Below are 25,651 nucleotides of genomic sequence, written 5' to 3'. Positions count from 1 at the left end.
TCACCCAATAGGGAAGGAGCAGCAGAGGGTTTAAATCGGGCTGGCTCCACTCAGGCCGGCAGTCGATAGACTTGGGACTGATCTGCACTCTGTAGCTGTTAAATGGCATTCAGATCTGACTGTAAATAAAAGGGTGATTGGTGATGGAAAACTGGCCTGGGTAAGATTATTACATTGAGAGCGAGGAGTAAAGCGAGTTTTTTTCTCACCTCCGGACCATCTTTACTTTCAAGTTGGGCAGGTTAGATGGATTAGCCATGGTGAATATGTGGGGTTACAGGGATAGGATGGGGGAGAGGGCCTGGGTAAGATGCTGTGTCAGAGAATCAGTGCAGACTCGATGGACCGAATGGCCTCTTCTGCAATGTAGGGATTGTATGATTCTATGATACATCTCAGGGACTGCAGCGGTTCAAGGTGGCACGTCACCACCATCTTCTCAAGGGCAAATAGGGATGGGCAATAAATGCTGGTCTAGTCAGCGGCGCCCACGTCCCATGAATTACCTTTTTCTAAGTGTTAGTTTGGTGGAAGCATGTTGGGTGCCAGATACTCACGTGATGAGATGGATGTTATCATGATGCATCCTTGGCAAGAGGATTTCGGACCGCCAAGTCAGAAAGTGGCCTAGGGTTGCTTTCACATTTGGGCTGACAGATATTTGATCACTCGTCCACACCTCGATTCCAATCAGAGAAACACGAAGGTTAAACATTCGGTAGTACTGCAAAAAGGAAACAGGAACTCAGGTGACTGGTCTGAAACTGTCTGTCCCAAATGGATGCCAGACTGAATTCAAATAAACTGCATTAGGTTAGAATAGCACCAAACACAGAATAACAGCAGAGAAGGACATGTCATAGGTATTGCAAATAGCTCAATAGCACAGTGTCCCACCCTGGCAATGAGGGTGGCAGCAGTCAAAGCAGAGTCCAAGCTTGTGAGTCACCTCTGTGCCAAATTAAACTTTCAACATCTGTCAAAGGTGGGACCATTAGAGAGAGATACAGGGGAGATATTGCAGAACTGGCAGCCAGACAGAGTTAAGGTCCTGATGGACCTGTATAAAAAGCACAGTGCAGAGGGAGACAGAGCACAGTGCGGAGGGAGACAGAGCACAGTGCAGAGGGAGAAGTGCACAGTGCAGAGGGAGACAGAGCACAGTGTGGAGGGAGACAGAGCACAGTACAGAGGGAGACAGAGCACAGTGCAGAGGGAGACAGAGCACAGTGCGGAGGGAGACAGAGCACAGTGCAGAGGGAGACAGAGCACAGTGCGGAGGGAGACAGAGCACAGTACAGAGGGAGACAGAGCACAGTGCGGAGGGAGACAGAGCACAGTGTGGAGGGAGACAGAGCACAGTGCGGAGGGAGACAGAGCACAGTGCGGAGGGAGACAGAGCACAGTGCGGAGGAAGACAGAGCACAGTACAGAGGGAGACAGAGCACAGTGCAGAGGGAGACAGAGCACAGTGCAGAGGGAGACAGAGCACAGTGCGGAGGGAGACAGAGCACAGTGTGGAGGGAGACAGAGCACAGTGCAGGGGGAGACAGAGCACAGTGCAGAGGGAGACAGAGCACAGTGCAGAGGGAGACAGAGCACAGTGCAGAGGGAGACAGAGCACAGTGCAGAGGGAGACAGAGCACAGTGCAGAGGGAGACAGAGCACAGTGCAAAGGGAGACAGAGCACAGTGTGGAGGGAGACAGAGCACAGTGCAGAGGGAGACAGAGCACAGTGCGGAGGGAGACAGAGCACAGTGCAGAGGGAGCAGTGCACAGTGCAGAGGGAGACAGAGCACAGTGCGGAGGGAGACAGAGCACAGTGCAGAGGGAGACAGAGCACAGTGCGGAGGGAGACAGAGCACAGTGCAGAGGGAGCAGTGCACAGTGCAGAGGGAGACAGAGCACAGTGTGGAGGGAGACAGAGCACAGTGCGGAGGGAGACAGAGCACAGTGCAGAGGGAGACAGAGCACAGTGCGGAGGGAGACAGAGCACAGTGCAGAGGGAGCAGTGCACAGTGCAGAGGGAGACAGAGCACAGTGTGGAGGGAGACAGAGCACAGTACAGAGGGAGACAGAGCACAGTGCAGAGGGAAACAGAGCACAGTGCGGAGGGAGACAGAGCACAGTGCAGAGGGAGACAGAGCACAGTGCGGAGGGAGACAGAGCACAGTACAGAGGAAGACAGAGCACAGTGCGGAGGGAGACAGAGCACAGTGTGGAGGGAGACAGAGCACAGTGCGGAGGGAGACAGAGCACAGTGCGGAGGGAGACAGAGCACAGTGCAGAGGGAGACAGAGCACAGTGCAGAGGGAGACAGAGCACAGTGCGGAGGGAGACAGAGCACAGTGCGGAGGGAGACAGAGCACAGTGCGGAGGGAGACAGAGCACAGTGCGGAGGGAGACAGAGCACAGTGCAGAGGGAGACAGAGCACAGTGCAGAGGGAGACAGAGCACAGTGCAGAGGGAGACAGAGCACAGTGCAAAGGGAGACAGAGCACAGTGCGGAGGGAGACAGAGCACAGTGCAGAGGGAGACAGAGCACAGTGCGGAGGGAGACAGAGCACAGTGTGGAGGGAGACAGAGCACAGTGCTGAGGGAGACAGAGCACAGTGCGGAGGGAGACAGAGCACAGTGCGGAGGGAGACAGAGCACAGTGCAAAGGGAGACAGAGCACAGTGCGGAGGGAGACAGAGCACAGTGCGGAGGGAGACAGAGCACAGTGCAGAGGGAGACAGAGCACAGTGCGGAGGAAGACAGAGCACAGTACAGAGGGAGACAGAGCACAGTGCGGAGGGAGACAGAGCACAGTGCGGAGGGAGACAGAGCACAGTGCAGAGGGAGACAGAGCACAGTGCGGAGGGAGACAGAGCAGAGTGCAGAGGGAGACAGAGCACAGTGCAGAGGGAGACAAAGCACAGTGCAGAGGGAGACAGAGCACAGTGCAGACAGAGACAGAGCACAGTGCGGAGGGAGACAGAGCACAGTGCGGAGGGAGACAGAGCACAGTGCGGAGGAAGACAGAGCACAGTGCGGAGGGAGACAGAGCACAGTGCAGAGGGAGACAGAGCACAGTGTGGAGGAAGACAGAGCACAGTGCAGAGGGAGACAGAGCACAGTGCGGAGGAAGACAGAGCACAGTGCAGAGGGAGACAGAGCACAGTGCGGAGGAAGACAGAGCACAGTGCAGAGGGAGACAGAGCACAGTGCGGAGGAAGACAGAGCACAGTGCGGAGGAAGACAGAGCACAGTGCGGAGGAAGACAGAGCACAGTGCGGAGGGAGACAGAGCACAGTGCAGAGGGAGACAGAGCACAGTGCGGAGGAAGACAGAGCACAGTGCAGAGGGAGACAGAGCACAGTGCAGAGGAAGACAGAGCACAGTGCAGAGGGAGACAGAGCACAGTGCAGAGGAAGACAGAGCACAGTGCAGAGGGAGACAGAGCACAGTGCGGAGGGAGACAGAGCACAGTGCGGAGGGAGACAGAGCACAGTGCGGAGGGAGACAGAGCACAGTGCGGAGGGAGACAGAGCACAGTGCGGAGGGAGACAGAGCACAGTGCGGAGGGAGACAGAGCACAGTGCAGAGGGAGCAGTGCACAGTGCGGAGGGAGACAGAGCACAGTGCGGAGGAAGACAGAGCACAGTGCAGAGGGAGACAGAGCACAGTGCGGAGGGAGACAGAGCACAGTGCGGAGGGAGACAGAGCACAGTGCGGAGGGAGACAGAGCACAGTGCAGAGGGAGACAGAGCACAGTGCAGAGGAAGCTACTGACATCAGGACAGACAGCTGGGAAATGGGAAGTGGTTGTTTTAGACCAGTGCAAGGCCAAAGGGCCATTTCTGTGCTGTCGACCTCTATGGCTCTAGCAGGACAGGGAGACAAAGTACAGCATGTGTATGACCAGGCAGCCACTACAGAGACATGGATACCAGATGACCAAGGCTGCAGCCTGAGTGTTGAAAGGTATTTGACATTTTGAGAAGGTGGCAGGCTCGGAAGAGGTGGTGCTGTAGCTCTATTAATTAAGGCTGTCCTTTGTCAGTAGATTCCAAACGTGTGACCTCCCCAATCTAGATGGACAAGATCAGACCACATATCATCACCTACAAATTCTCCTCAAAGTCACTCACCATCCTGACTTGGAAATATATCACTGTTCCTTCAGTTGCTGGGTCAAAATCCAGGAACTCCCTCCCTAACAGCACTGTGGGTGTATCTACACCATATGGACTGCCGTGATTCAAGAAGGCAGCTCACCACCACCTTCTTACGGGAAAATAGGGATGGGAAATAAATGCCATGAAAGAATACTCATCACAGGATATTGCAAGGGGAATGGAATATAACAGTAGGGATGTTTTATGACAGCTGTTCAGGGCCTTGGTGAGAACACATCTGGAGTACTGTGGAGTATTAGTCTCCAACATAGGACATCATTGCCTCAGAAGCAGTTCAGAAAAGGTCCACTTGGCTCATTCCTGAGATGCAGGACTTATGAAGAAAGATTGGACAGGTTTGGCCAATTTCTTTTTTATTCGTTTATGCGATGTGGGTCTGTTCCTTTTTTCCGCTTTGTTCGATTTGTAGATTGAACATTACTGAGTGGCTTGCTCAGCCATTTCTGAGGGCAGTTGAGAGGCAACCGCATTGCTGTGGGTCTGAAGTCACACATAGGCTAAACTAGGTAAGGACAGCGGATTTCCTTCCCTAAGGGACATTAGTGAACCATTGGAGTTTAGAAGAATACGGGATGATCTTCTTGAAACACATAAGATCCTGCCAGAGGGGCTTGTTGAGGTGAATGCTAAGAGGATGTTTCTCCTGAAAACTTGGAGGGACATTTGAAGAATAAGAGGTGTCACTTTTAAGATGGAGATGGGGAGAGTCTCTCTGGGGATGGTTAGTCTGGGGATTTCCCTAGGAAGCACAGAGTTAAATGGACTGTTGATAGACAAGGAAATTAAGTGTTATGCCGGGAAGGGGGGGACCATCCAGTGCAGCTACATCCACAACATAGGAAGAGAGCTCCAAGATTCTGCTCCAGCAACAGTGATTATAGTTCCAAGTCAGAATGGTGAGTGTCTTGGAGGGGAATTTGCAGGTGGTGGTGTTCCAAAGTGTCGCTGATCTTGTTTTTCTACATGGTAGGGGTTGTGGGTTTGGAATCAGCTGTAAAAGGAGCCTTAATGGGCTGTGCATCTTTACAATAGAATTCTGGAATTAAAAGTCTAACATGATGATGTCTAACATGATGATGCCAATTTCCACAGCCTTTTGAGGTGGAGAATTCCACAGATTCACCACCCCTTGAAATGTTTCCTCATCTCAGTCCTAAATGGTCTACCCCGTATCCAGAGACTGTGTCCCCGGGTTGTAGATTTCCCAACCAGTGAAAACATCCTTCCAGCACCTGGTCTGTCCAACCCTGTTAGAATTTTATACGTTTCAGCCAGATCTCCTCTCATCCTTCTAAACTGTCTTGAATACAGGCCCCGTCAAACCAATCTCTCCTCATATATATCATCTCCACTGGTTCTCCCTCATCTATTCTACTCGTCACATCCTCAAACAACTCCAATAGATTTGTTAAGCATGATTTGCCTTTCATAAATCGGGCGGCACGATGGCACAGTGTTTAGCATCGCTGCCTCACAGCGCCAGGGACCCGGGTTCAATTCCCAGCCTGGGTCACTGGCTGTGTGGAGTTTGCACGTTCTCCCCGTGTCTGCATGGGTTTCCTCTGGATGCTCCGGTTTCCTCCCACAGACGTGCTGGTTAGGTGACTTGGCCATGCTGAATTCTCCCTCAGTGTACCCGAACAGGCGCCGGAGTGTGGCGATTAGGGGTTTTTCATAGTAACTTCACTGTAGTGTTAATGTAAGCCTACTTGTGACTGATAAAATAAACTTTAATAATATAATAGACTCTAGCATCTTCCTCACTGCTAACTGGTCTGTAATTCTCCCTTTTTTTCTTTTTTAAATAATGGAGTTACATTCGCCACCCTCCAACTTTCAGAATTTTGAAAGATGACCACCAATGCATCCAATATTTCCACGGCCACTTCCTTTAATACTTTGGGACGTCAATTATCAGGCCCTGGTGACTTGTCAGTCTTTAACCCACTAATTTCCCCAGCACCATTTTCTTACTAATACTGATTTCCTTCAATTCCTCCCTCTCACTAGACCCTTGGCTCCCTAACATTTCTGGGAGATTATTTGTACTCCCTTTTGTGAAGACACAACCAAAGTTTGTGTTCAATTCTTCTGCCATTTCTTTGTTCCCCATTACAATTTCCCCGGCTTCCGATTGTAAAGGACCTACATTTGTCTCTAGTAATCTTTTTCTCTTCACATATTTATGGAAGCTTTTACAATAAGTTTCTATGTTCCCTGCAATTTTACTCTCATACTCTATTCCCCCCCACCCCGATCAAATTTTTTGTCCTCTTGAGTTGAATTCAAAACTGCTCCCAATCCTCGGGCTTTTTGGATGGTCACTGTCTGGCACTTGTGTAGCACAAGCTACTTAAAAGCCCGAGCTGGAATGTTCTCCAGGTCTTGCTGCACAATGGGGTGGGCAGCTTCAGTATCTGAAGAGTCGCAAATGGTACTGAACATTGTGAAATCATCAGTGAACATTCCCAATTCTGACCTTGCATTTGAGGAAAGGGCATTTGGGGTAAGATTTAATTTAAAGTACTTGTTCGCGGGCGTTAGTTATTTATTTAATTATTTTTAAATTTTGGCGCGAAACCGGCAGTGGCCGCGGGGTTTACTGGGAAGGGTCTTTTGAGTTTTTTTTAGTGCACGGGAGGTTTAAAAGGCAGGCCCCACTATCTAACGGGCAGCGTTGGGAGCGGGCAGTGGAGTGAGAGGGAGCTGAGTGAGAACTGAGGGGCTTTGGCTCATCGGGCTTAGGCAGAAAGGGCGAGCAGGGGTGAGTTTCTTATTTATTTATTTATTTATTTATAATTTACTTTTCTCTGTGTACCTTGGAAGAAAGGGTGAAATATGAGTGTTAAGCCAGTGTGGTGCTCGCAGTGCAGTATGTGGGAGGTCCTGGAGGCACCTGGCCTCCCGGACATCCACATCTGTGAGGGGTGTGTCGAGCTGCGGTTCCTGAGGGCCCGTGTTAGGGAGCTGGAACTGCAGCTTGACGATCTTAGGCGGGTGAGGGAGAATGAGGAGGTGATAGACAAGAGCTATCATCAGGTGGTCACACTAGGGCCACGGGAGGAGGCCAAGTGGGTGACAGCCAGGAAGGGTAAAACACGGGTGATTGAGAGCACCCCGGTGGAAGTGCCCCTACATGACAAGTACTCCTGTCTGACTACTGTTGGGGGGGACAGCCCATCTGGGGGAAGCAGCAGTGGCCGTGTCTCCGGGGTGGAGTCCGGCCCTGTAACTCAGAGGACTAAGGAAAGGAGGAGGAAGGCGGTATTAATCGGGGACTCGACAGTCAGGGGGACGGACAGGCGATTTTGCGGAGGCAGGCGGGAGTCTCGCATGGTGGTCTGCCTCCCTGGGGCTGGGATCCAGGATGTCGCTGGGCGAGTCCCAGAAATCCTGAGGTGGGAGGGAGAGGAGCCGGAGGTAGCGGTACATATTGGTACCGCTGATGTGGGTAAGAAGGGGGAAGGGAACATGAAAAAAGAGTATAGGGAATTAGGGAGACAGCTGAGAAGGAGGAAAGCAAAGGTAGTAATCTCGGGATTGCTGCCTGTGCCACGGGAAGGTGAGGAAAGGAATGGAGTGAGGTGGAGGATGAATGTGTGGCTGAGGGAATGGTGCAGGGGGCAGGGATTCAGGTTCCTGGACCATTGGGACCTCTTTAGGGGCAGGTGTGACCTGTGTACTAAAAACGGGTGGCACTTGAATCCCAGGGGGACCAATATCCTGGCAGGAAGGTTGGCTAAGCCTACTGGGGAGAGTTTAAACTAGATAGGTTGGGGGGAGGGGATCAAAGCGACGTGACTGAGAGTGAGGAAGGTAGCTCGCAAACAGAGAAGGGTTATAGGCAGTGCAAGAGGGCAGGTGAACTGGGAACAGAGAAGGGGAGAGGTCAGACCAGAGGATTGAGAGGTGTCTACTCTAATGCCAGGAGTATAGTGAATAAACAACTAGCTAAAGGAGGAGAGGGCTTGGGAGATGTTAGTAGCGCTTCAACAAACCGGGTCCAGATAAAGGCTGGCATAAAGACACTTTGCCTGAATGCACGAAGCATTCGAAACAAAGTAAATGAGTTGATGGCACAAATCCATACAAATGAATATGATCTAGTGTCCATCACAGAAACGTGCTTGCAGGGTGACCGGGACTGGGAACTGAATATACAGGGTTATCAGGCATTTAGGAAGGATAGACAGGTAGAAAAAGGAGGTGAGGTAGCTTTGTTAATAAAGGATAATATCAGGACGGTAGTGAGAGACGACATAGGCTCTAAGGAGCAAAACGTGGAATCGTTGTGGGTGGAGATAAGGAATAGTAGGGGGAGAAAGACACTGGTAGGCATGGTCTATAGGCCCCCAAATAATAACTTAGAGGTGGGGAGGGCTATAAACAAGCAAATAATGGATGCGTGCAAAAGTGGAACGGCAATAATCATGGGGGATTTTAACCTACATATTGATTGGTCGACTCAAATTAGACGTAGAGGGCTTGAGGAAGAGTTCTTGGAATGCTGTCGGGATTGTTTCATTGAACAGTATGTTACAGAGCCTACGAGAGAGCGAGCTATCTTGGATCTGGTTCTGTGCAATGAGACAGGTAGGATTAAGGATCTTCTTGTGAAGGATCCTCTTGGGATGAGTGATCATAATATGGTGGAATTTCTGATACAGATGGAGGGTGAGAAAGTAGGGTCCCAAACCAGTGTCCTCTGCTTGAACAGAGGGGAGTACGATAGGATGAGGGTGGAATTGGCTAATGTAGACTGGGCGAGCAGACTGGTAGGTAGGACAGCTGAGGAACAGTGGAGGATTTTTAAGGAGATTTTTTAAAGTACTCAGCAAAAATATATTCCGGTGATAAAGAAGGACTGTAAGAAAAAGGATAACCGGACCTGGATAACGAAGGAAATAAAGGAGAGTATTAAAATAAAATCAGATGCGTACAGAGTGGCCAAAAATAGTGGAGAATTAGTGGATTGGGAAAGCTTTAAAGAAAAACAAAGAACGACTAAGAAAGCGATTAAGAAAGGAAAGATAGATTATGAAACTAAACTAGCTCAAAATATAAAAAATGATAGTAAAAGTTTTTACAAGTATATAAAAAGGAATAGAGTGGCTAGAGTGAATGTTGGACCCTTGGAAGATGAGAGGGGGGATTTAATAGTGGAAAACGAGGAAATGGCTGAGACTTTAAATAAGTTCTTTGTGTCGGTCTTCACGGTGGAAGACACAAATAGTTTGCCGAATATTAGAGATCGAGAGTTGGTGGGAGGGGAGGTCCTTAATACAATTACTGTTACTAAGGAGGTGGTGCTTGGTAGACTAATAGGACTGAAGGTAGACAAGTCCCCGGGCCCAGATGGAATGCATCCCAGGGTACTGAAAGAAATGGCTTAGGTAATAGCAGATGCGTTAGTAGTAATTTATCAAAATTCGCTGGACTCTGGGGTAGTGCCGGCTGACTGGAAAACAGCTACTGTTACGCCGCTGTTTAAAAAAGGAAGTAGACAAAAGGCGGGTAACTACAGGCCGGTTAGCTTAACGTCCGTAGTTGGGAAGATGCTAGAGTCCATTATTAAAGAGGAAATAACAGAGCACCTGAATAAGAATGGTTCGATCAAGCAGACGCAGCATGGATTCATGAAGGGAAAGTCGTGTTTGACGAATCTACTGGACTTTTATGAAGATGTCACTAGTGCGGTTGACAGAGGGGAACCGGTGGATGTGGTATTTTTAGATTTCCAGAAGGCGTTCGATAAGGTGCCTCACAAAAGGTTGCTGCAGAAGATTGGGGTACATGGAGTTAGGGGTAAGGTGTTGGCGTGGATTGGGGATTGGCTATCTAACAGGAAGCAGAGAGTTGGGATAAATGGGTGCTTTTCTGGTTGGCAGTTGGTGACCAGTGGCGTGCCGCAGGGATCGGTGCTGGGGTCTCAATTGTTTACCATTTACATAGATGATCTGGAGGAGGGGACTGAATCTAGGGTATTCAAGTTTGCTGATGACACGAAGGTGAGTGGGAAAGCGAATTGCGTGGAGGACGCGGAAAGTCTGCAGAGAGATTTGGATAGGCTGAGCGAGTGGGCGAGGATCTGGCAGATGGAATATAACGTCAGCAAATGTGAGGTTATCCACTTTGGAAGAAATAATAGTAAATTGGAATATTATTTAAATGGAGAAAAATTACATCGTGCGACTGTGCAGAGGGACCTGGGGGTCCTTGTGCACGAATCGCAAAAACTCAGTCTGCAGGTGCAGCAGGTGATCAAGAAGGCGAATGGAATGTTGGCCTTTATCGCGAGGGGGATAGAATATAAAAGCAGGGAGGTCTTGCTGCAACTGTACAAGGCACTGGTGAGGCTGCAGCTGGAATACTGTGTGCAGTTTTTGTCCCCTTATTTGCAAAAGGATATATTGGAGGGAGTGCAGGGAAGGTTCACCAGGTTGATACCGGAGATGAGGGGTGTAGCTTATGAGGAGAGTTTAAACAGATTGGGTCTGTACTCGTTGGAGTTTAGAAGGATGAGGGCTGATCTTATAGAGACATATAAGATAATGAAGGGGCTGGATAGGGGAGAGGTGGAGAGATTCTTTCCACTTAGAAGGGAAACCAGAACTAGAGGGCACAGCCTCAAAATAAGGGGGGGCCGGTTCAGAACAGAGTTGAGGGGGAACTTCTTCTCTCAGAGGGTAGTGAATCTCTGGAATTCTCTGCCCATTGAAGTGGTGGAGGCTTCCTCGTTGAATATGTTTAAATCACGGGTAGATAGTTTTCTGATCGATAAGGGAATTAGGGGATATGGGGAGCAGGCGGGTAAGTGGAACTGATTCGCTTCAGATCAGCCATGATCTTGTTGAATGGCGGGGCAGGCTCGAAGGGCCAGATGGCCTACTCCTGCTCCTATTTCTTATGTTCATTGATGAAGCAGATGAAGGTGCCTAGGCCTTGGACACTACCATGAGCAACTGCTGCAGTGGTGTCTTGGGACTGAAATAGTTGGCCTCCAACAGCCACAACTAAGAACAAACAAAGAACAAAGAACAGTACAGCACAGGAAACAGGCCCTTCGGCCCTCCAAGCCTGTGCCGCTCCTTGGTCCAACTAGACCAATCGTTTGTATCCCTCCATTCCCAGGCTGCTCATGTGACTATCCAACTGTGCTAGTTGTGGCTCCCAACCAGTGTACAGGCCATCTTGATTCCCATTCAGAAAATGGAGTTCAGGGGCTTTTGAAAGGTGTAATGGTTCTGGTTGAGAGGAGGAAGCATAGCAGGGGAATGCTGGAATGTTCCTGCAATGAGATTTATCCAGATTCAGAGTTTGAATACATCACTCTCCTATAAAGAGTTCAAATCACAACTGTACTTCAAACTTTGGATGAGAGTCTTGCAATTTTCTGCAGAATAGTCAGTGAATGCGAAAATCCGAGGGAAATATTTCAAGCACTGAGAGTGACCACAATACTGCATTTAATGCCGCCTTCATTCTGACCATCCATTAGCAGCCAGTCATTAACAAAGATCTGGAAGAGAATAGTTAACCTGCTATTAGCGTGAGCACAGTCTTCATACTCACCAGGTCCACAGCATTTCCAACGTCAATCACTCGCCTTATCACAGCATCTCTGTTATTCCCCAGATTCTGGTACTGCAAGAAAGTCAAATGATTGGTGATAATTTAGTCAGAAGAATGGCTCTACCCACACTCCCCATGATCCCAGCCACTTCCCTCGATTCCACCTACTTCCCATCATCACAAATGATAGGATAGAGAATAGGAGATCAAACCAAAATACTGCGGTTGCTGGAAATCTGAAATAAAAACAGAAAATGCTAGAAAAACTCAGCAAGTCTGGCAGCGACTGAGGACACAGTAAGAAGTCTAACAACACCAGGTTAAAGTCCAAAGGTTTATTTGGTAGCAAAAGCCACTAGCTAGTGGTTAGTGGCTTTTGCTACCAAATAAACCTGTTGGACTTTAACCTGGTGTTGTTATACTTCTTACTGTGTTTACCCCAGTCCAACGCCACAGCATCTGTGGAGACAGAAACAAAGTTAGTGTTTGAAGTTAAGAAGAGCCATACCATCTTGGAACATAATTCTGTTTCTCTCCACAGATGCTGCCAGACCTGCTGAGCTTATCCAGCATTTTTTGTTTTTATTGGCACAGATTGGCTCATTGTGCCTAGGTCAATTGGTAGGTGGAGATATCCAATTCATTTCTCTGCTCTTTCCTAGTCATCTTGTAACTTGTTCCTTTCGACATCCAATTCTCTTTTGAAAAGTGCCAATGAATGTTCTTCCAGCAATCTTTCAGGCAGTGCATTCTAGATTGTAACAACTTACTGTACAGCAGGATGACTCCTGATCTTACCTCCATCTTATCTTTCATCTTCAATCTGTGTCCTCTAACTACCGCCTTCCAGTGGAAACAGTTTCTCCTTAAAAAACATTCACGATTTTAAAACCTCTATTAAATCTCACTGCAACCATTTTCTAGAATTATGATTGACCCTCAACCTCAACTTTATTTTCCACCCAATGTCCTTGTCCCTTGATTCCATTAGTCTAAATATCTACCGATCTCAGACTTGAATATACTCAAAAGAAATCTTCATCTGTAAACCTCAGGGCAGAGAATTCCAAAGATTCATAATCCTCTAAATGAGGACATTTTTCCTCAACTCAGTCCAAAATGGCTGACCCCTTATCATAAATATTCTCCCTCAAGATGAGGTGATAATGACATCAAGGCAGCATTTGACTGAGCGTGGCATCAAGGAGCCCTAGCAAAACTGGAATCAATGGGAATCAGGGGGAAAACTCTCCACTGGTTGGATGTCAATCATCTCAGCTCCAGGACATCTCTGCAGGAGTTCCTCAGGGTAGTGTCCTAGGGCCAGCCATTTTCATCTGCTTCATCAGTGAACCACCATCTATTGTAAGGTCAGTTCATTGAAGACTGCACAATGTTTCATATCATTCACAACTCCTCAGATACTGAAACAGCTCATGTCCAAATGCAGCAAGAGCTAGACTGCTGCAGTCTAGGTGGTGTAGGTATACCCACAATGCTGTTAGGATGGGGGTTCCAGAATTTTGACCCAGTGACAATGAAGGAATGGCAATATAGTTCTAACAGTAAGAAGTTTAACTTCTTACTGTGTTTACCCCAGTCCAACGCCGGCATCTCCACATCATGACCAATATAATTCTAAGTCAGGATTCTGCGTCAAGTGTTCACTGTCTACAAGGTATGACACAGTAAGAAGTTTAACAACACCAGGTTAAAGTCCAACAGGTTTATTTGGTAGCAAAAGCCACACAAGCTTTCGAAGCTCTAAGCCCCTTCTTCAGGTGGGTGGGAATTCTGTTCACAAACAGAGCTTATAAAGACACAGACTCAATTTACATGAATAATGGTTGGAATGCGAATACTTACAACTAATCAAGTCTTTAAGAAACAAAACAATGGGAGTGGAGAGAGCATCAAGACAGGCTAAAAAGATGTGTATTGTCTCCAGACAAGACAGCCAGTGAAACTCTGCAGGTCCACGCAACTGTGGGAGTTACAAATAGTGTGACATGAACCCAATATCCCGGTTGAGGCCGTCCTCGTGTGTGCGGAACTTGGCTATCAGTTTCTGCTCAGCGACTCTGCGCTGTCGTGTGTCGCGAAGGCCGCCTTGGAGAACGCTTACCCGAATATCAGAGGCCGAATGCCCGTGACCGCTGAAGTGCTCCCCAACAGGAAGAGAACAGTCTTGCCTGGTGATTGTCGAGCGGTGTTCATTCATCCGTTGTCGCAGCGTCTGCATAGTTTCCCCAATGTACCATGCCTCGGGACATCCTTTCTTGCAGCGTATCAGGTAGACAACGTTGGCCGAGTTGCAAGAGTATGTACCGTGTACCTGGTGGATGGTGTTCTCACGTGAGATGATGGCATCTGCGTCGATGATCCGGCACGTCTTGCAGAGGTTGCTGTGGCAGGGTTGTGTGGTGTCTTGGTCACTGTTCTCCTGAAGGCTGGGTAGTTTGCTGCGGACAATGGTCTGTTTGAGGTTGTGCGGTTGTTTGAAGGCAAGAAGTGGGGGTGTGGGGATGGCCTTGGCGAGATGTTCGTCTTCATCAATGACATGTTGAAGGCTCCGGAGGAGATGCCGTAGCTTCTCCGCTCCGGGGAAGTACTGGACAACGAAGGGTACTCTGTCCACTGTGTCCCGTGTTTGTCTTCTGAGGAGGTCGGTGCGGTTTTTCGCTGTGGCGCGTTGGAACTGTTGATCAATGAGTCTAGCACCATATCCTGTTCTTATGAGGGCATCTTTCAGCGTCTGGAGGTGTCTGTTGCGATCCTCCTCATCCGAGCAGATCCTGTGTATACGGAGGGCTTGTCCGTAGGGGATGGCTTCTTTAACGTGTTTAGGGTGGAAGCTGGAGAAGTGGAGCATCGTGAGGTTATCCGTGGGCTTGCGGTACAGTGAGGTGCTGAGGTGACCGTCCTTAATGGAGTACTCCTGGATGAGTACATGGGACTTAATAGGATGGAGGGTTATAGATAGGCCTAAAAGGTAGGGATATGTTCGGCACAACTTGTGGGGCCGAAGGGCCTGTTTTGTGCTGTAGTTTTCTATGTTTCTATATTTCTAACATCCTGAACAAAGTGTCCTCTGCTGAATTGGCCCCCCACCTCCAACATTCGCCCCCCCTCCACGATTGATGCAGCTTTGGCAGCAAATCACTAAGACTCCTTCAACAGCACCTTCCAGACCCAAGACCTCTACCACCCTGGAGGAAGGCAGCAGATGCGTGGAAATCTGACTTGGAATTTCTGGCTTTCACGGTCGCTGGGTCAAAATCCTGGAACTACCTCACTAACAGCACAGTGGCTGCACCAACACCACTGGGACTGCAGCAGTACAAGAAGGCCACTCTCCATCACCTTCTCAAGGGCAATAATTGCAGCGTAGCTAGCGACAGCTATCCTCTGAAAGAATTCTTAAACCCTAACTCTGCAGTCAGGAAAATAACCTATCAGCATCTAGATTGCTGAGCTGTCATGTTTCAATCAGATCACCTCTCATTTTTTTAAACCCTAGAGTATGGATCCAGTCTACTCAAAAATCCTTATAGCAAAGCCCAGGGATCAATCTCAAGAAACTTCATTTCACGTACTCTAAAGTAAATATCTTCTTCTTTAGGTAAGAAGACCAAAAATGCTGGGAACATTCCAGGTGCAGCAAGACCTCATTGAAGCCCACAAGAGTCAAAAGGGCCTAATAGGGGAGAAACTGCGAGGATGTCTCACCTGGGTGTGGAAGCTAAAACATGGGGAAGCAGTCACGGGATAAATCATTTAGTATTGAAATGAGGATAAATGACCTCACTCAAAGGGTTATTTATTTTGGAATTGGAGGCAATGGAGCAGTGGTATCGTCATTGGACTAGCAATCCAGAGACCCAGGAGACTCTGGTTCGTCTGGGGACTTGGATTCGAATCCCACCACGGCAGATGGTGAAATTTAAATTCAATAAAAATCTGGAATTAAAAGGCTAATAATGTCCATGGATGGCACAGTGGTTAACACTGCTGCCTCACATGCTGGGGTTCAATTCCAGCATTGGGTGACTGTCTGTGTGGAGTTTGGGTTTTCTCCGGGTGCTCCAGTTTCCTCCCAACTCCAAAGATGCGTAGGTTAGGTTGACTGGCCAAACTAAATTGTCTCTTAGCATCCCGAGATGTGTAGGTTAGGGGAATTAGCAGCTTAAATGTGTGGGGTTATGGGGATAGGGTCTGGGTGAGATGCTCTGTCAGAGAGTCGATGCAGACTCGATGGGCCAAATGGCCTCCTTCTGTGGGGATTCTATATGATGAAACAGCTGTGAATGTGTTTTTAACCACCATTACAACCTCCCCCCTCCCACAACCCCCCCCCCCCCCACCCCCCCCCCCCCCCCCCCGCCCCCCCCCCCCCCCCCCCCCCCCACCGCCACCTCCCCCTATTACATCCCTGTGTCCACCCCAGCTGAAAACCATTAACAGGAATGAGGAACTGTTATTGCCCTGCTATGTTTTAGTAATAGTTGTGATTTTGCATAGTCTCTCTCTGGATTGTTCAGCTGGTTTATTCACTACGGTTTGTGCTATCTATCCTCCCTGTCTCTGAGTTAAATTCCCTCCGCCGCTGCTCTCTGCACATCTATATTTCATTTAAATCATTCTCTCCGCCCTGGATGCATTCTTTCTCCTGGATTTACATCACCTCCAATAGAATGACCTTTTGTGGAATTTCTCATTTCCCGCAACCTTCCCTTCTATAGTTTTGAACACCTGAGGATGAAAACACCAATATGAACAGACTAATTAGGAGCAGGAATAGGCCTACTCTGCCATTCAGTCAGAGTATGGCTGATCTTAGTCTAATCTGCAGCTCCTGTTTCTCCTCTTGTCTTTCCAGTCTGGCAGCTTGCTCTATACTCTGGATGCTGATGCCAATTCCCAGTCACTCATTCTCAGAGAAGCCACTCACCATTGCTCTGTCTGCCACAACCACCAGCTCGACATATTTCATCTCTGACATCACATCCCTTTTTACCTGGAGATAGAAGAAATCTCAGTCAGTTTTGTACAGGTAACCCAGGCTGGGAGAGAGCCAATCAGCCAAGTCACAGGGACCCTCCCTTTATCTTAAACAGTTTATCCTGTCCTTTTTGTTAAATTCGTTTACAGGATGAATTTACATGACTGGCTGGGTCAGCATTTATTGCCCATGTCTAATTGCCTTTGAGAAGGTGGTAGTGAGCTACCTTCTTGGGCCACTGCAGTCCCCGAGGTGTAGGTACACCCACAGTGCTGTTAGGGAGGGGATTCCAGGTTTTGACCCAGCGGCAGTGAAGGAACGGCGATATATTTCCAAATCAGGATGGTGAGTGACTTGGTGGTGTTCCCATGTATCTGCTGCTCCTGTCCTTCTAAATGGTAGTAGTCATGGGTTTAGAAGGTGATGTCTAAGGAACCTTGGAGAGTTCCTGCAGTGTATCTTGTAGATAGTACACACTGCTGCTACTGTCCATCGGTGGTGGAGGAATTTCATGTTTGTGGAAGAGCTGCTTTGACCTGGATGGTGTTGAGCTTCTTGAGTGCTGTTGGAGCTGCACCCATCCAGGCAAGTGGAGAGTATTCCATCACACTCCTGACTTGTAGATGGTAGCCACAATATCTGTGTGGTTAGTCCAGTTCAGTTCCTGATCAATGGTAAACCCCACGATGTTGATAGTGGGGGATTCAGTGATGGTAATGCCAGTGAATATCACTATTTCAAAAGATATCTGCTCAACACAGAACAAATGGCTTTGTATTTACCGATTAGCTTTTCCTTATGCTCCCTCTCTCCCTTCCCCAACCCTTCCCCTCCCCTCTCTTTCTCCCTCCCCAGCCTCAGCCACTCTCCTCTCCTTCCATGGTGCCAGTTCAGATTTTTCCTTCCCCTCCTCTTACCTCCTTTCTTCAGCCATAGCTCTGTATCTCAATCTTTTCATTCTGAGATTTCCTTCTCCCCTCCCTTGAGGTCAGTCAAGGTCAGTTCATGGTAATTGCATCACATGTTACGGACGGGAATGGTTCAGACTCATTGGCAGTAGACAGTTCTCATCGTGCCTTTCAATACATCATGAATGCTCATGACCTCAGAGTTGTTACGGTGCAGGATGAGGCCCTTCAGCCCACACTGGCTCTCTAAATGAGCATTATTTATTTGTGGTACATGGGCGTCGCTGGCTGGGCCAGCATTTATTGCCCATTCCTTGTTGCCCTTGGACTGAGTGGCTTGCTGGGGCATTTCAGAGGGCAATTGAAAATCAACCACATTATGACTTAAGTGTCATCCTCCTGTCTTTTTCCCGTACCCCTGGAGAGCAGCTGACTGGAATCACACCCTCACTGAAACAACAAATTAACTCTGGTGGGGAGAGCTGTGAGGGAGAATGAACATTTAAAACAGGAGCAGGAGTAAACCCCTCAGCCACTTGTGCCTCCTCCTCCGTTCAATAAGAGCATGGTTGATCTGTTTGTCTCTCAACTTTCATATTCCCATCTACCCTCAATAACCCTTTCATTCTCTTGCCTAACAAAAATTTCTCTACTTCCACCTTAAGAATATTCAGTGACCCCTATTGAATACAGGAGTTGGACGTCTTGTTGAAGTTGTACAAGACATTGGTAAGGCCACACTTGGAATACTGTGTGCAATTCTGGTCACCCTATTATAGAAAGGATATTATTAAACTAGAAAGAGTGCAGAAAAGATTTACTAGGATGCTACCGGGACTTGGTGGTTTGAGTTATAAGGAGAGGCTGGATAGACTGGGACTTTTTTCTCTGGAGCGTAGAAGGCTGAGGGGTGATCTTACAGAGGTCTATAAAATAATGAGGGGCATAGATCAGCTAGACAGTCAATATAAGACCATAAGACATAGGAGCGGAAGTAAGGCCATTCGGCCCATCGAGTCCACTCCACCATTCAATCATGGTTGATTTCAACTCCATTTACCCGCTCTCTCCCCATAGCCCTTAATTCCTCGAGAAATCAAGAATTTATCAATTTCTGTCTTGACGACGCTCAACGTCTCGGCCTCCACAGCCCTCTGTGGCAATGAATTCCACAGACCCACCACTCTCTGGCTGAAGAAATTTCTCCTCATCTCTGTTCTAAAGTGACTCCCTTTTATTCTAAGGCTGTGCCCCCGCGTCCTAGTCTCCCCTGTTAATGGAAACAACTTCCCTACGTCCATCCTATCTAAGCCGTTCATTATCTTGTAAGTTTCTATCAGATCTCCCCTCAACCTCCTAAACTCCAATGAATATAATCCCACGATCCTCAGACGTTCATCGTATGTCAGGCCTACCATTCCTGGGATCATCCGTGTGAATCTCCGCTGGACCCGCTCCAGTGCCAGTATGTCCTTCCTGAGGTGTGGGGCCCAAAATTGCTCACAGTACTCCAAATGGGGCCTAACCAGTGCTTTATAAAGCCTCAGAAGTACATCCCTGCTTTTGTATTCCAAGCCTCTTGAGATAAATGACAACATTACATTTGCTTTCTTAATTACGGACTCAACCTGCAAGTTTACCTTTAGAGAATCCTGGACTAGGACTCCCAAGTCCCTTTGCACTTTAGCATTATGAATTTTGTCACCGTTTAGAAAATAGTCCATGCCTCTATTCTTTTTTCCAAAGTGTACAACCTCGCACTTGCCCACGTTGAATTTCATCAGCCACTTCTTGGACCACTCTCCTAAACTGTCTAAATCTTTCTGCAGCCTCCCCACCTCCTCAATACTACCTGCCCCTCCACCTATCTTTGTATCATCGGCAAACTTGGCCAGAATGCTCCCAGTCCCGTCATCTAGATCGTTAATATATATCTTTTCCCAAAGATAGGGGAGTCTAAAACTAGAGGGCATAGGTTTAAGGTGAGAGGGGAGAGATACAAAAATGTCCAGAGGGACAATTCTTTCACTCAAAGAGTGGTGAGTGTCTCGAACGAGCTGCCAGAGGTAGTAGTAGAGGCAGGTACAATTCTATCTTTTAAAAAGCATTTAGACAGTTACATGCGTAAGATGGATATAGAGGGATATGGGCCAAATGCAAGCAATTTGGACTAGCTTAGTGGTAAAAACTGGACGGCATGGGCAAGTTGGGCTGAAGGGCCTGTTTCCATGCTGTAAACCTCTATGACTCTATGACCTCCACTACCTCAGAGGTCGAGAGTTGCAACGTCACAAACCCTCTCAAGAAAAACATTCTCCTCGTCTTTGTCCTAAAAGGGTGACCCCTAATTTTAAACAGTTCTCCCTGGTTCTGGACTCACCCACAAGAGGAAACATCCTTTCCTCGTCCACCTTGTCAAGACCGGTCAGGATCTAATAGACTTCAATCACTCTTCTAATCTCCATTGGAAACAAGCCCAGTCTGTCTAGACTTTCCTCATCAGACAACCCGCTCATTCCAGCTATCAATCTAGTAAAAATCTCCAAATGAATCACCTCCGACGCATTTACATCCTTCCTTAAATAAGGAGATCAAAAACAGCACAGAGTATTCAAGGAGAGGAATTTTCCCGTTCCGACCGCCACAGGAATCGGAGCGGATGAGGGGCGGACCATGGAAAGGTCCGTTGACCTCGGGCGGGATTTTACGGTTTTGGGATGAGCGAGGCCATAAAATCCTGCCCAGGAAATAGGACCAGTTTTCCAGCCTTTCCTGCCAGTGGAATGTTGCCGAAGACGATCCCCAGGGGCGGGTTCCACACTGTGGGGGGGAGGGAGGGGGGGGTGGGGGGAGATTGGGTAAGCCACACAAAACACCGCAGGTATCGGCGGGACTGGAAGATCCTGGCGCCAGCCAATGGGGAGCCGCCTTCACTGCCAGAAAACATGTGATGGAATTGGCGTGGGGGTGGCGGGGGGGGGGGGGGGGGGGGGGGGGGGGGCGTGGCGCAGGTAGGGTCGTGGTGGTGATGGGATGTGGGATTCCCTCCACCTCCAGAGTCTCTCCAATGCCCTGTATAACTAAAGCATCACATCCTTACTTTTATATCCAAATATTCAATTTCTCTCACAATAAGGGACAACATTCCATTCAGAAGAACATAAGAACTAGGAGTAGGAGTAGGCCATCTGGCCCCTCGAGCCTGCTCCGCCATTCAATAAGATCATGGCTGATCTTTTCGTGGACTCAGCTCCACTTACCCGCCCACTCACCATAACCCTGAATTCCTTTACTGTTCAAAATTTATCTATCCTTGCCTTAAAAACATTCAATGAGGTAGCCTCAACTGCTTCACTGGGCAGGGAATTCCACAGATCCACAACCCTTTGTGTGAAGAAGTTCCTCTTCAACTCAGTCCTAAATCTACTCCCCCTTATTTTGAGGCTATGCCCCCTAGTTCTAGTTTCACCCGCCAGTTCGCGTTCTTGATTACTTGCTGTTCCTATGAGGTGGGTCAACTCGATCAAGTGTCAGTAGGAGTAACATCTAGGAGACAGTGATCACTGTATCATAAGGTTTAGAATGATGATAGAAAAGGGTAAGATATAATCCCACCTAAAAAGAATTAACTGGGGCAGAGCCAACTTCAATATGGCAAGAATGGAGATGGGCTGGCTAAACAGGAACAAGAGGTTGGCAGGAAAAATGAGCTGAAAAATGGGCTTCCTTCAAAACAGAAATAGTCCAAACACAGTCAAGATATCTTCCCTTTAATGGGAAAGGTAGAGCAAACAAATCCAGAGCTTCCTGGATGAAAACAGAGATACAGATTAAGATAAGGTGTGGTTCTCATGGTTGCCAGGTAGAAAATACAGGTGAGAACCAAGAGGAATAGAGAAGATTCAGAGGGGAGATGAAAACATACATTAGAGAAAGTAATAAACCAACAAACTAATACAATATCAAGAACTAATAATACAGTACGCAGACAATCCCTTTACAACAATAGATTCCATTAAGACTGGCAGCCAACATAAAGTCTTCTACAGGCATAAATATTGGAAAAGGGTAGAATAAGGAGGAGTGGGGCTGATTCGGGACCTTGGAAATATATCACCAGTCCTTCACTGTCGCTTGGTCAAAATCCTGGAATTCCCTCCCTAACAACACTGTGGGTGTACCTACACCACATGGACTGCAGCGCTTCAAGCTCGCGACCACCTTCTGGTGGGCAACTAGGGAAGGGCAATAAATATTGGTCTAGTTAGTGATGCCCAAATTCCATGAATAAATTTTTTAAAAGGGAATTTAAACATGTCGGTACTGAAAGTTGATAAAGCCCCAGGACCAGGTGGATCTATCCAAGGATATTGAAGGAAGTGAGAATGGAATTAGCAGAGTGCTGGCCATAATCTTCCAGTCTACTCTGGGCTCAGGGAAGGTGCCAGAGGTGTGGAGAATTGCAAATGTTCCATCCTTGTTCAACAAGGATATTCCCAGCAATTACAGTCCAGTCAGTTTAACATCAGTGGTAGCAAGGTTCCAGAAACAATTATTCTGGATAGAATTAGTCATCACATGAAAAAATGTGGGTTGATTTGAAAGAGACAGCATGGAGTTCTAAAGGGAAATCAAGTTTAACTAACTTGGAGTTTTTTGAGGAGGTAACAGGAAGGGTTGATGAGGGTAATGCTGTTGATGTGGTGTACATGGACTTTCAGAAAGCATTTGATACAGTGCCACACAACAGACCTGAGAAAAGTTATAACTCGGGATAAAAGGGAAATAGGAGCATGGATACAAAATTGTCTGAATAATAAATAGGAAGCAGAGAGTAATGGTTAATGGATATTTTTCTGGCTGGAGGAAAGTTTGTAGTGGAGTTCCCCAGGAGTCGGTATTGGGACCCTTGCTTTTCCTGATCTTTATTAATGATCTGGATCTTGGTGCGCAGGGGGCAATTTTGAAGTTTGCAGATGATACAAAACTTGTTAGTATTGTAAACTGTGAGGAGAACAGTGTAGAATTTCTAAAGGACAGAGACAAGTTGGTGGGGTGGGCAGATAGGTGGTAGATGAAGTTCAATGTGAAAAAGTGTGAGGTGATACATTTTGGTCGGAAGAACATAGAGAGACAATATAAAATAAGGGGATGCAGGAGCAGAGGGACCTGGGTGTATCTGTGCATAAGTCAATAAAGGTAGCAGGACAGGTTTTGATTTAGAAAAATAGAAACATAGAAGATAGGAGCAGGAGGAGGCCATTCAGCCCATCGAGCCTGCTCTGCCATTCATCCCGATCCTGGCTGATCGTCCAACTCAATTGCCTAATCCTGCTTTCTCCCCACAACCTTTGATCCCGTTCACGCCAAGTGCTATATCCAGCCGCCTCTTTAATACATTCAATGTTTTGGTATCAACTACTTCCTGTGGTAATGAATTCCACAGGCTCACCACTCTTTGGGTGGAGAAATGTCTCCTCATCTCCGTCCTAATGGTCTACCTTGTAACCTCAGACTTTCTGGATACCCCCACCATCGGGACCTTCCTTCCTGCACCTGCATCTACCCTACCTAGTCCTGTTAGAATTTTATAAATCTCTATGAGATCCCCCCCCTCATTCGTCTGAGCTCCAGCAAAAACAATCCTAACCTAGTCAATCTTTCCTCAGACATCAGTCCCACCATCCCCAGAATTAGCCTGGTAAACCTTCGCTGCACTCCCTCGAGAGCAAGAACATCCTTCCTCAGAAAAGGAGACCAAAACTGCACACAATATTCTAGGTGTGGCCTCACCAAGGCCCTGTATAATTGCAACAACACATCCCTGCTCCTGTACTCGAAACCTCTCGCAATGAAGGCTAACATACCATTTGCCTTCTTTACCACCTGCTGCACCTGCATGCTTACCTTCAGTGACTGGTGCACAAGGACACCCAGGTCCCACTGCACACTCCCCTCTCCCAATTTACAACCATTCAGGTCGTAACCTGCCTTCTTGTTTTTGCTTCCAAAGTGAATAACCTCACATTTATCCAAATTATACTGCATCTGCCATTGATTAGCCCACTCACCCAACCCATCCAGTTCATGGAGAAGGATCTCTGCATCCTCGTCACAGTTCACCCTCCCACCTAACTTGTTATCATCTGCAAACTTTGAGATGTTACATTTTGTTCTCTCATCCAAATCATTGATATATATTGTGAATAGCTGGGGTCCCAGCACAGATCTCTGTGGCACCCCACTAGTTACTGCCTGCCAACTTGAAAAGGACCCATTAATTCCTACTCTTTGTTTCCTCTCTGCCAACCAGTTTTCTATCCATCTCAATATACTTCCCCCAATCCCATGTGCTTTACTTTTGCAAGATAATCTCTTATGCGGGACTTTGTCAAACACTTTCTGAAATATACCACATCGACTGGCTCCCCCTTGTCAACTCTACTAGTTACATCTTCAAAGAATTCCAACAGATTTATCAAGCATGATTTCCCCTTCATAAATCCATGCTGACTCTGTCTGATCCTGCCACTGCTTTCTAAATGCTCCGCTATAAAGTCCTTGATAATTGACTCAAGAATTTTCCTCACTACCGATGTTAGGCTTCCTGGTCTATAATTCCTTGTTTTCTCTCGACCTCCCTTTTTGAATACTGGAGTGACGTTAGCTACCCTCCAATCTGCAGGGACTGTTCCAGAGTCTATAGAATCCTGGAAGATGACCACCAATGCATCCACTATTTCTGGAGCCACTTCCTTAAGTACTCTGGGATGCAGATTATCCGGCCCTGGGGATTTATCCGCCTCAATCCCATCATATTCCCAGCACCATTTCTCTGCTACTATTGAGCTCCCTCAGTTCTTCCCTCTCACTAAATCTTGCACTCTCCAACATTTCTGACGTTTGATTTGTGTCCTCTTTTGTGAAGACAGAACCAAAGTATGTATTCAGTTGCTCGGCCATTTCTTTGTCCCCTTTTATACATTCCCCCGTTTCAGTCTGTAGGGGGCCTACATTTGTCTTCACCAACCTCTTTCTCTTCACCTATCTACAGAAACTCTTAGTGTCGGTCTTTATGTTCCCTGCAAGCTTACTTTCGTACTGTATTTTCCCATTCTTAATCAATCCCTTGGTCCTACTTTGCTGAATTCTAAAATGCTCCCAATCCTTAGGCCTATTATATTTCTTGGTCAATCTGTATGCTTCTTCCTTGGATCCGACACTCTCTCTAATTTCCTTTGTAAGCGATGGATTGGCCCTATCACCCATTTTGCTTTTGTGCCAGACAGGAATAAACAGTTGCTGCAGTTCCTCCATGTGCTCCTTGAATGTTTGCCATTGCTTATCCACTATCCCCACTCTCCCCAATCTATCAAGGCCAACTCACGCCTCATATCCTCATAGTTTGCTTTATTAAGATTCAGCACCCTAGTCTCCGAATCAACTACTTCACTCTCTATCTTGATGAAAAATTCTATCATGTTATGGTCACTCATCCCCAAGGGGTCTTGTACAGCTAGATTAGCAATGATTCCCTCCTCATTACACAGTACCCAGTCTAAGATGGCCTGCTCTCTAATTGGTTCCTCCACATATTGGTCAAGAAAACCAAGCTGTATACACTCCAGGAATACCTCCTCTACGGCATTGTGGCTAATTTGATTTGCCCAATCTATGCGCAGATTAGAATCACCCATGATCTCTGATAACCCCTTATCACACGCATCTCTAATTTCATGCTTAATGCCATTCCCAACATCACCACTAGTTTGGGGGGTCTAGATATGACACCCACTAAAGTTTTTTACCCCTTGGTATTTCTCAATCAAACTTGATTTGATTTATTATTGTCACATGTATTGGGATACAGTAAAATGTATTGTTTTTTGCACGCTATACAGACAAAGCATCCCATTCATAGAGTACATAGGGGAGAAAGAAAGGAGAGAGTGCAGAATGTAGTCATAGAACGAGAGTAAAAGATAGAA

At 47.4% G+C, this 25,651-nt stretch overlaps 1 protein-coding gene across 1 annotated transcript in view; it reads right to left on the bottom strand.

The window, feature by feature from the left end:
• Positions 1 to 25,651, bottom strand: part of LOC144480555 (disintegrin and metalloproteinase domain-containing protein 12-like) — a 156,494-nt gene that overhangs the window by 104,038 nt on the left and 26,805 nt on the right. The window contains exons 7-9 of the mRNA XM_078200180.1: positions 16,705 to 16,770; positions 11,754 to 11,825; positions 558 to 724 (exon numbers count right to left, since the gene is read on the bottom strand). Coding sequence (XP_078056306.1) covers positions 558 to 724; positions 11,754 to 11,825; positions 16,705 to 16,770 — 305 coding nt within the window. The remainder of the gene's footprint in view (positions 1 to 557; positions 725 to 11,753; positions 11,826 to 16,704; positions 16,771 to 25,651) is intronic.

The sequence above is a fragment of the Mustelus asterias genome, chromosome 1 (assembly GCF_964213995.1).
Source record: "Mustelus asterias chromosome 1, sMusAst1.hap1.1, whole genome shotgun sequence".
Taxonomy (NCBI): domain Eukaryota; kingdom Metazoa; phylum Chordata; class Chondrichthyes; order Carcharhiniformes; family Triakidae; genus Mustelus; species Mustelus asterias.
Note: the sequence above shows the minus strand (reverse complement) of the source record. Positions and strands in the feature narration are given on the sequence as shown.